General features: G+C 38.5%; 2 protein-coding genes across 7 annotated transcripts; both read left to right on the forward strand.

Moving 5' to 3' along the window:
* Window positions 1–58: 58 nt before the first annotated feature.
* rnf170 (ring finger protein 170) lies at window positions 59–3,302 on the forward strand. 3 transcript variants are annotated; one of them, XM_026339882.1, is made up of 7 exons: window positions 59–197; window positions 1,000–1,163; window positions 1,336–1,411; window positions 1,586–1,700; window positions 2,010–2,083; window positions 2,524–2,655; window positions 2,785–3,302. In XM_026339882.1, exons 2-7 carry the CDS (start codon window positions 1,024–1,026, stop codon window positions 3,052–3,054), a joined length of 807 nt encoding a protein of 268 aa, XP_026195667.1. In that variant the 5' UTR covers window positions 59–197; window positions 1,000–1,023; the 3' UTR covers window positions 3,055–3,302. The 3 variants fall into 3 exon arrangements, with proteins under 3 accessions (XP_026195667.1, XP_026195669.1, XP_026195668.1); XM_026339884.1 differs by having other exon boundaries at window positions 1,601–1,700; XM_026339883.1 differs by lacking the exon at window positions 59–197 and adding an exon at window positions 307–418.
* Window positions 117–8,613, forward strand: LOC113148258 (E3 ubiquitin-protein ligase RNF170-like). 4 transcript variants are annotated; one of them, XM_026339886.1, is made up of 8 exons: window positions 4,081–4,303; window positions 5,125–5,255; window positions 5,587–5,750; window positions 5,922–5,997; window positions 6,118–6,217; window positions 6,503–6,576; window positions 6,993–7,124; window positions 7,264–8,613. In XM_026339886.1, exons 3-8 carry the CDS (start codon window positions 5,611–5,613, stop codon window positions 7,531–7,533), a joined length of 792 nt encoding a protein of 263 aa, XP_026195671.1. In that variant the 5' UTR covers window positions 4,081–4,303; window positions 5,125–5,255; window positions 5,587–5,610; the 3' UTR covers window positions 7,534–8,613. The 4 variants fall into 4 exon arrangements, with proteins under 4 accessions (XP_026195672.1, XP_026195671.1, XP_026195670.1 ...); XM_026339887.1 differs by lacking the exons at window positions 4,081–4,303; window positions 5,125–5,255 and adding an exon at window positions 117–197; XM_026339885.1 differs by lacking the exon at window positions 5,125–5,255 and having other exon boundaries at window positions 4,083–4,303.
* The last annotated feature ends 2,469 nt before the right edge of the window (window positions 8,614–11,082 follow it).

Here is an 11,082-nt window from a genome sequence, read left to right on the forward strand (position 1 = left end):
GCAACTAACGCTAATGGCAAAGCAGCTGTGTTAGCACCTGCTGTCAACGTGGTAATCTGACTGTGTGTCGAGCAGTCTGCTTCCAGCGTAACACCACTAGCTACTGAACCTGCCGTAACTGGAAACAAGATGTCTCTGGGGAGTGAATGGACTTGACAGGTGGATCCCCTGGAAAAGGGAGGACTTTCCATTAATAGGTGAGGTCTTTTCGTCGTGCACTGTCTACGTCTTGAATTGCGTGTTAGTTGGGGTATGTTACATTATCACGATTACGCCCTTGTGTGGTGGTACAGTCACTCACCGGCTGCTAAGCGCTAGGTTGGGCTGGCACAGGGGTAACATTAGCTAACGTTATGTTTATGATTCACGAAAGGTGACGCCTTTTGGTCCCGCTGAGCTCGGATTTAGAAGAGCACTTGTATGTGTTTTATCAGCGTTTAACAGCTCTGATATTAAGGTTAATTATATTATAATTAAGGTTATATTAAGGTTTCTTAGCAAGTCAGCAGTTCATAAATGAATCGCAGCACATAAACACTAGCAAGTTCAGGCTACTCTACGCTAACGCTAAAACTCAGCTAGCTACGAGGAGACTAGGAAAACAACATTATGAGAGACAGCAGTAGCTCTTATTGTCAGGAGAGTAAACAACAACCACTCTCTAGATATTTTGTGATCTTGGTAGCAGACTGGCTGACAAGCATTCTTGGATGTTTGACTAAGTTATGATTAGCCAGTCCACCACTTGTAGCTAGCTAGTTGGGCAACGTAGCATATGCTAACGATAAGACTTGTATGCTCACTAATGTGTCTAATCTGTACAACATAACACTAAAAAAATAAGTTTGCCAACTTAATACTGACCAATTTGCTGGCTTTATACAGAAAATACCACATATGCTTTAGTCTGCACCTGATATAATCCTTAAATCTGCTGAAATATTTGGTTCTTAAGTAAATGACGAACCCAGCCCTTCGTGTTGTTCTGCTGTTTTCTAGTGTTGTAGGCTATGAGTGTTGGTGATGGAGGACAGTCAATGTGGGGAGCTGGACTACCTGATCAAAGATGAGGACACTCTCATTGAAGGTGTCAGCAACCAGGTCTTACTTGTTGTGATCCTCAGTGTCACCTTCCTTGCAGGCCTGCTCACTCTGCTCTGCAGGTAAGAAGAACATTTTTGTAGATTAGCTATATGTAGAGGAATTGTATTTATATGTCTCTCTCAAGCAATGAAACATTTGCACAAAAAAGTCTTTTTTCTTTGTTCTGTAACACATTTCACAGTTTTAGTGGAGAAATATTGATGTCACGTTTCTGCTTTTTGACTATTGCAGACAAGAGCAGCAGAACATTCATCCTGAAAACCAGGAGCACGTCCGAGCAGTTCGACAGCAACTCCAATCAGAGCAGGTACTGTTCAGAGGCAAATACAGTGCTGACTTTTCTAGCCATATCATGAAATCAGTTGTTTTTTGTATTTTATCTATGTCTTCAAACTGATAAGTAATAAACGTTTACAGTTACATCAATATCAAGAAGCAAATATGTCATGTATTTTATATGTATATATTGAATTTCTTTCAGGATGAAAATGCTCAGGCAGAGGCCAGGCAGCAGTATTACACAGACATGTCTTGTCCCGTGTGTTTACAACAGGCAGTTCTGCCTGTGGAAACCAACTGTGGACACCTTTTCTGTGGTATGATGATTGTATAGATTTCAATAATATGCACCAAGCAAAAACCATACTGTTACATTATGAAGTAATGAAGAAATGAAACTCAAAAGTGGAGATGTTTTTACCTTTTCTGCTGTTATGTTGTTGCCAGATGATATGGCTCAATTTTATACAGCATAATGTTCAGAAATAAGAATCACTAGCAAGAATGAAAATTTATTAATGAATAATGATAATTAATTAATTCATTAATGAAAATAATTTATAATTAAGTACTAAAAATGGATTTAGTTGTTTCTTTTGTGCTCAGTGCTGCTTTTCTCTACACAGGCTCCTGCATAATAGCCTATTGGAGATATGGCACCTGGCTGGGTGCTATTAATTGCCCCATCTGCAGACAAATGGTATGGATCTAAATATAATAAACATTTGATGTACATAGTGTAACTTTGTTGCATTTTTTTCTTATGCCAGTAGTTGTTGTTGTTGTTGTTTTTTACTTCCAAAAATATCCAGGTGCCATTTTCATTTATGAAGACTTGTACATATACCTATCATTTAATAAACCTATCATCGGATAGTTTTATATTAGTTATTGTCAAAATCCTATCGTATATTTCATCCTAAATAGCAACACAGGTGAAAATTGTGTCAGTAAGAGTGGTGGTAGTATTTCCTCTTGCTTCTAAGATAACCTCCGATTATTTCTCACTTGTTCAGTCCACATCTAATATGCACTGGGTGTGCAGGATCATCATTTCCTCTTCTAAATGTTTTTCAGTTCTTCTTTTTATGTAACAGTTGCGCTGATTTTTTATTTTTATTTTTTTTTTCCTTTTCCCAGGTGACGTTGCTCTTCGCACTGTTTCATGAGCACGCCACTCCTCAGCAGGTCCAGGATGGTGAGGCAGAACCTCAGCTAATTTTAAGAGACATTAATGATTACAACCGCAGGTTTTCAGGCCAGCCAAGATCTGTGAGTATACCAAAGCCAGATCCATCTTTAGGCTGTATTAGTTACAGGTTAATGAAGCCTATTTATAGTACACTATTCATATTTTTTTTTTCTTTTTGACTTAATGTTTTCTTATGTCTATCTCCGCAGTATATGGACAGACTGCGAGATGTGCCCACCCTGCTTCGTCATGCCTTTAGGGAGATGTTTTCTGTGGGTGGACTCTTCTGGATGTTCAGGATTCGAATACTTCTCTGTCTAATTGGTGCAATCACCTATCTGGCCTCCCCCCTTGACATTCTCCCCGAGGCACTCTTCGGGCTCCTGGGATTCATGGATGATTTCTTTGTAATCCTACTTCTCTTTGTGTACATATCTATCATGTACAGAGAGGTGGTTACACAGAGACTGAATGGCTAGGAGATCAGTCATAAGAAAAGACAATCACTTGCTCGTAGCAGGCTCAGGAAGATGGATCTCAGCAGCTGAGGTGGACTTTAAAGGACTGAAGAATTGTTTAAAGAACAGTTCAGCAATAATGCTGATTTGGGGGTTAGATAATGATTGAGCTCTGAATGTTGACTCTGTATATAGACTTTATCAATAATCAATTCAAGGTTGACAGCAACACAGCATAAGGGGGCAGCATAGGGATGTAAAAAGACCTACATTAAATCAAACTCTGTTTTACCAAGGACACCCTTGTCTGAAACGGTAGCATTGCTACCTGCCAATTCTGTGACAGTATTACCAATATCAGTCAGCTTGGTTAATGTTCATATCATCATAATGGTGACAGTATTGTAATTTAAGGTTGATTGTCAATGTTCTGTCATAATTATACCCATTAGAAGCTGGCTATCTGTTGCATTGTTGTCACCTGCCACACATTGGAGTGTTTAGAGAACCCTATTATTGTGGCTGATGATGATGTTGCACTTGTTGAAGTAACTGTTGACTGTTCATATTCATAATGACCTGAAAACCAACACAGTTCATGCATGTGTGACAGTTACTGAGGCATTTTACCTACAGCTGATACAATCGGAGCCTCACTGGAAGCATCCATGTGGCCTGTCAAAGCAGAGGGCCAACATTTCTAATGCATAATGACCTGTCTTTCCTCAAGAAGGAGAAACCGTAATGGCTTGATCAGAAATATCAGCTCAAAACTGCACTGTGGTTCTCCTACTTGTGGATGATCAATGTCTTGTGTTTTTAATTTATAAGTAAATTTAAAAACCTTGAGTCTATATTAATTATTTTTATTTATATTTATTATTCAAAAAAAGAATTGAAATGAACATGCTGTACACGTATGTCAGAGGGTTAATGTGTTGTCAGTGTTTTGTCATGGATATGTTCATTTGGCAAAACAACATTTTCATGGGGACTAGATTTGTTGACATGATAAATAGAACGCATCTGTTAAAAACATAGTAGGTGCACTTTCTCAAACTTGCCTCATTATCGGAAGATGTGTATAAAGTTCAATCTGACCTGGAAAAAGAAGCCACTTGTCAGAATAATCTCGCGATATTTGCAACGTTACTTCCGGTTTTGCGGGAGATTGCGTTTGTAATTTCCTGTTTACTACGGGATGCTAGGCACATGCGAGCGTGACGTGAATCAATTGCCATCTGCAACGAAGCACTACAGACGCAATGCTGTAAGTTTGTATTTATGTTAGTTGACACTATAAACGTTATATTTGCATATGTATTGTGTTAAAAACGAGAAAGCATACGATGTTGCATTTGATTGATATTCGGTTGTATAAGTTTCGGTGCTAGTATTCAGAGACTGAATGTTTTCCTTTTGAATTGTGTTTTTACAGTTTTTACCAAATGACCATACTCGCTCACATGCACTTTTAAGTGAAGAGAAGAAAATAAACGGCACTTTAGTGAAGTGAAGCCTCTTCATTTGACGTCTGGTTAGCTCCGTGTTTAGTCAGAGTTTCAACACCCTGTACGAGAACACTAGATGAGGTGGGGTCTTGTTGTCTCCCGTTGCTGCTAGTCACGGCAGCTGTTGAAAACAGGAAGAGAGCTCGTTAGCTGTCCTTGTCAATGCCGATCTGATTGTTTATCGTTGTTTTATTAAACCTAACACCTAACCTAAAGTGTATTTCGACAAGAACGTCAAGAACTGGTCCGACGCAGCTTGAACGTTGTGTCCTTCTGTGTTACGGGAGTGTCTGAAATCAGAGGATCCTCAGTGGACTGAGGAAGTCTCTTCGTGACTTTGGTCTGTTTTCACTCAAACATCAAACCTGTGCGTTTCGTCTATGGAGTAATGTTTAAGTGAATAAATGTCAACTACACATATATTCTGTCGCACTTCATTACAATAACATAAATTAAGAAGAAATTGTTTGTTCGGGAATCGAACCCGCTTCTCATTGTAGGAAAAAGTTCAGGGTCGGGGGTGAAAACCACTGATCCAGCAGATGTTCAGCACTTGTTGTCTGTTTGTCTGTTTCCAAAGCATCCAGACACACGTCTCTCTGAACAGCAGCAGCAGACACATCAACTTGTGACCACTGTGTCTGTGCATTCACACAACTTCAGCTTCTTCTAATGTCTCTTTTCAACACTGACAGGAGCTTCTCCCTCAGGGTTGGTCTGCTGTTCACTACATTAACGTGTCATGTCCAGGAAATACAATAAATACATCTCTAACGTTGTTCGTAGTTTCGTTGTTCCCTGCAGTGATGATGCAAACATGTCTTATGCAGAAAGCTTCTGCTTGCGGTTGTAGGTCAGTCAAATGTCTACATGTTGACATCCAGAATATTTGATAGACTATAGCAGTTTCCATTTTATTCACCCATGATAATGAAAGTACTTCGAATGTAGTGTTTTCCTCGATCTCCTTTTATTTTTTCTAAAGAAAGGTTCAATATGACAAATACATATAATGTCCAGTGACATGCTGTCTGTTTTCTAGTGTTGTAGGCTATGAGTGTGGGTGATGGAGGACAGTCAATGTGGGGGGCTGGACTACCTGATCAAACAGGAGGACACTCTCATTGAAGGTGTCAGCGACCAGGTCTTATTTGTTGTGATCCTCAGTGTCACCTTCCTTGCAGGCCTGCTCACTTTGCTCTTCAGGTAAGAAGCAGATTTCTGTACATTAAATAATTGTACAGGATTTTTATTTGTATGTCTCTCTCGTGCACTGAAATATTTGCACCAAAAAGTCTTTGTCTTTGTGCGTTAACACATTTCACAGTTTTAGTGGAGAAATATTGATGTCACGTTTCTGCTTTTTGACTATTGCAGACAAGAGCAGCAGAACATTCATCCTGAGAACCAGGAGCGCGTCCGAGCAGTTCGACAGCAACTCCAGGCAGAGCAGGTACTGTTCAGAGGCAAATACAGTGCTGGCTTTTCTCTATTACTCGTATATTAAACCAAATATGTCATATGTGTTTTTAATATGTATATATTGAATTTCTTTCATGTTGAAAATCCTCAGGCAGAGGCCAGGCAGCAGTATTACACAGACATGTATTGTCCCGTGTGTTTACAACAGGCAGTTCTGCCTGTGGAAACCAACTGTGGACACCTTTTCTGTGGTATGATGATTGTATAGATTTTAATAATATGCACTCATATGCAACATATGCAAGCAATACCATACTGTTACATAATGAAGAAGTGAAACTCAAAAGTGGAGATGTTTTTACCCTTTCTGCTGTCTGTTTGTCAGATGATATGGCTCATTTTTATACAGCATAATGTTAAGAAATAAGCATCAGTATGAAATACAGTAACAAAATGCAATTAATTAATTTATAAATGAGGAGTAAATATGTATTTAGTTGTTTCATTTGTGCTCAGTGCTGCCTTTCTCTACACAGGCTCCTGCATTATAGCCTATTGGAGATATGGCGCCTGGCTGGGTCCTATTAATTGCCCCGTCTGCAGACAAATGGTATGGATCTAAATATAATAAACATTTGAAGTACAAAATTAAAGTTAAATGTTTTTTCTTATGCCAGTAGCTGTTATTGTTTTTTACTTTCAAATATATCCAGGCGACATTTTCATTTATGAAGACTTGTACAAGTACCTATCATTTAATAAACCTATCATCCAATAGTTTTAGATATTGTCAAAATCATATCGTATATGTTATACTAAATAGCAACACAGGTGATAATTGTGTCAGTAAGAGTGGTGGTAGTATTTCCTCTTGCTTCTCAGATAACCTCTGATTATCTCTCACTTGTTCAGTCCACATCTAATGTGCCCTAGGTGAGCAGCATTATCATTTCCTCTTCTAAATGTTTTTCGGTTCTTCTTTTAATGTAACAGTTGGCCTGAAATGATTATTTTTCCTTTTCCCAGGTGACGTTGCTCTTCCTACTGTTTCATGAGCCCGCCGCTTTTCAGCGGGTCCAGGGTGGTGAGGCAGGACGTCAGCTAATTTTAAGACACATCAATGATTACAACCGCAGGTTTTCAGGCCAGCCAAGATCTGTGAGTATACTAAAGCCAGATCCATCTTTAGGCTGTATTAGTTACAGGTTAATGAAGCCTATTTAATGCACCATTCATAGTACGGTATTCAGATTTCTTTCCTTTTTGACTTAATGTTTTCTTATGTCTATCTCCGCAGTATATGGACAGTCTGCGAGATGTGCCCACCCTGCTTCGTCATGCCTTCAGGGAGATGTTTTTTGTGGGTGGACTCTTCTGGTTGTTCAGGATTCGAATACTTTTCTGTCTAGTTGGTGCAATCATCTATCTGGCCTCCCCCTTTGACATCCTCCCTGAGGTACTCTTCGGGCCCCTGGGATTCATGGATGATTTCTTTGTAATCCTACTTCTCTTTGTGTATATATCTATCATATACAGAGAGGTGGTTACAGAGAGACTATATGGCTAGGAGATCAGTCGTAAAAAAGGACAATCATTTGCTCCTAGCAGGCTCAGGAAGAGGGATCTCAGCAGCTGACGTTGACTTTAAATGACTGAATAATTGTTTAAAGAACAGTTCAGCAATAATGCTGATTTGGGGGTTAGATAAAGATTGAGCTCTGAATGTTGACTCTGTATATAGACTTTATCAATAATGGTTCATAACTTGAATCAATTCAAGGTTGACTGCAACACAACATAAGGGGGCAGCATAGGGATGTAAAAAGACCTACATTAACCCTCGAGGCACCTTTAAAATTAACCTACACTTTTTACCTTCGGGACCCCAAACGGGCCCTCTCATAAAAGTAAAATAAAATTGTTATATATATATATAAAAAAAAATGTCACTTTCACCACATCAGATCTCTTCAACAGATTCAGAACTATCCATATATATACCGTTTTTTGTGTTTTTTATATGGTTATTATATTTTTATGCCCCTTTTGTCATAAGAACAGAAGAGAAAAACATATGCAATATTTACCAATTTGTTATTTTCTGTCAAAAGATGTAGTGTTTTGTCATGTGCAGGGGTCAGCAACCTTTAACATCCAAAGAGCCATTTGACCCGGTTTCCAGGTTAAAAAAAAAAAAAAAACACACTGGGAGCCGCAAATACTATAGACATCTAAAATGAAAATAATACTAATAATTTTTTACCTTTAATCTTTGTATAAACTACTAAAGTGTGTTAAATATATCTATCTATATATATATATATATATATATATATGCATGTTTTTTTTATTATTTTTATATGTTTTTTAGGTTTTTATGCCCTTTTTCCCTTGTGAACCCTGATTTTTTTTCAACAGGCCAAAACACAGAACATGCAGTATTTACCAAAAATAAGATGCAAAGTGAAATATTCAGGATGAGGGTATTAGAGCCTTGACTAAGTCAATATTTGATAACAACTTTGATTTTGATGCATTATTATTTTTGGAGCAATAAGAGTTTATGTACAAAATTTACACCTTTTATCTTTGGGTCCTAAACGGGCCCTATCATAAAAGTGAAATAAAAATGTTATATATCAACATATAACAATTTTGGGGTTTTTTTTTACCTTTACTCTTTGTATAAACTACTAAAGTGTGTTTCTTATGACATTTATGAAGTGCTATAGAGAAAATCTAATTTCATGTATGTAATGAACACATTTAGAACTCTCAAAAAAAATTCTGACACAAAAAAAATTTATAAATAAATAACACGCAGAGTTGAAGGTCTCTCTTAAATGAATTAAAAAGCTGAACTTCCACGTTACAAATAGAAGATGCTGTGAGCCGTCATCCTTAAAACGCCTTTGGGTTGTCAGAGCGTGTATCCTTGACATGAATTTAAGAAGTAAATTGGAAAACAAGCACTACGTCACTAAACAATGAAAAATAAATATTTATTTTACCTGCTCCTGAACCTCTGCGCACAGCGTCTGCAAATTGGGGCTGTATGGAGTGACTTTCATCTTTACGCTGGACTGTACGCTGTCGTCTGTGTTTGACGACAGCTTACAGCTAACGTAGTTCATGGTGGAGAATAGCTGCTCACATACGTATGCGGAGCCGAAGATCGACAGGCCTTCCAATGCATATTTCTTCATGTTTATGCAGGTAAACATGACAACACTTAGTGCTGTTCCAGCATGGGTCCACAGAAGTGAGCAGGACATAGGCATTGTAACATGACATGTCCATCATGTCATATTCCTGCATATACTTGAAACCTACACGCATATGAGGTCTGCATGCAGGCACTCTCAGGGCTGCTTATCCTGACAAATACAAAGTGTAAGTCCGTCCTGGGGTCAAGATGGGAGGGGGAAAGAATGGCAGGGGCTCTTCATGTGTGGCAGACCACAGGATTTCCACAATTTTTGATCTCTATTGAGATATTACCACTTTCTCTTCCTCCTCCTCAAAATTGCAGGTCCCCTAGTTACCTAGCAGGAATTCCACCTCTCATCCCTCCTTACACTCAGGTGACTTTTCACTGCTGGTTACATGCTCCTCACGCTCCTCAGAGTACTGAAAGTCTGCAGCAGGGGCCTCCTCTAGTTCCATACTTCCCCTGATGGCTGTCTTTTGGACATATGAGCAGCCAAGGCTACAAACTATTCTACCTGCATGTGTATGCAGGTGCATGTTTGTGTTTACCACACATCCAATAGGACAGACGATGACACTCTCTCACACACACAAACAAAATGTATTCTCAATCACTTTCACTCTGTTTTATAAACGGAGCCCATTGGGCCTTTGATTTCACATACGCATACACTAACTCTCTCTTACACACACACACTTACACACACATAAAAAAATAAATTTTCACCCACATGGGTGTGTGGTCCCACACACCAAGATCATTTTTGTGGTGCTCAGATTTCTTATTGCCATTCATTTTGGTAAGGTAAGAGAACCAGGCCTCGATTGAAACCTTATCTGATAAAACCCCTGCTGACCCTTGTGGTTTTGGGGGGGTCATGACCCCTAAAACCTTTTTTCCCCGGATTTTTGAAGGTAGAGGCTTAGATTTATTTGGTATTAACGGGGAAAAAAATTATAATAGGTCAGGATTACAGTATATAAAAAATATGTCGTTATAATGGGAGTCAATGGGACCAAAACGGGTCCTGAGGGTAAAGAGTGTATGCATTGCGCATATCTCCTATTCTACACACCTTGTAATAGAGGGGAATTGGAATTTTAAAATTTAGGATAAAAGAAAAATCCTGGGCAAATTTCATACAGATAGCATTTGAATTGACTGAGATATTGAAAAATGAAAAACTAAAATCAGCAGAATGTACGAGTTTGGTACCCCAAGGTGCCTCGAGGGTTAAATCAAACTCTGTTTTACCAGGGACACCGTTCTCTGAAAGAGTAGCATTGCTACCTGCCAATTCTGTGACAGTATTACCAATATCAGTCAGTTTGGTGAATGTTCATATCATCATAATGGTGACAGGATTGTAATTTAAAGGTGATCGTCAATGTCTGTCATAATTATATCCATTAGAAGCTGGCTATCTGTTGCTTCCAAGTTGTCACCTGCCACACAATGGAGTGTTTAGAGAACCCTATTATTGTGGCTGATGATGATGATGCACTTGTTGAAGTAACTGTTGACTGTGCATATTCATAATGACCTGAAAACCAACGCAGTTCATGCATGTGTGACAGTTACTGAGGCATTTTACTTACAGCTGATACAATCGGAGCCTCACTGGAAGCATCCATGTGACCTGTCAAAGCAGAGGGCCAACATTTCTAATGCATAATGACCTGTCTTTCCTCAAGAAACAGAAACCCTAATCGCTTGATAATAAAAAGCTGTTGAGATTGTCCAATTTGTGGACGATCAATGTCTTATGTTTTTAATTTGAGTAAATTTTTAAAAAATGAGTCTAGATTAATTATTTTTATTCAGTTATTATCCAAAGAAATTGAAATGAACATGCTGTACAGGTATGTCAGAGTTGTTGTAATGTGTTGTCAGTGTTTTTGTAAT

The sequence above is a fragment of the Anabas testudineus genome, chromosome 22 (assembly GCF_900324465.2).
Source record: "Anabas testudineus chromosome 22, fAnaTes1.2, whole genome shotgun sequence".
In the NCBI taxonomy this organism is placed as follows: Eukaryota; Metazoa; Chordata; class Actinopteri; order Anabantiformes; family Anabantidae; genus Anabas; species Anabas testudineus.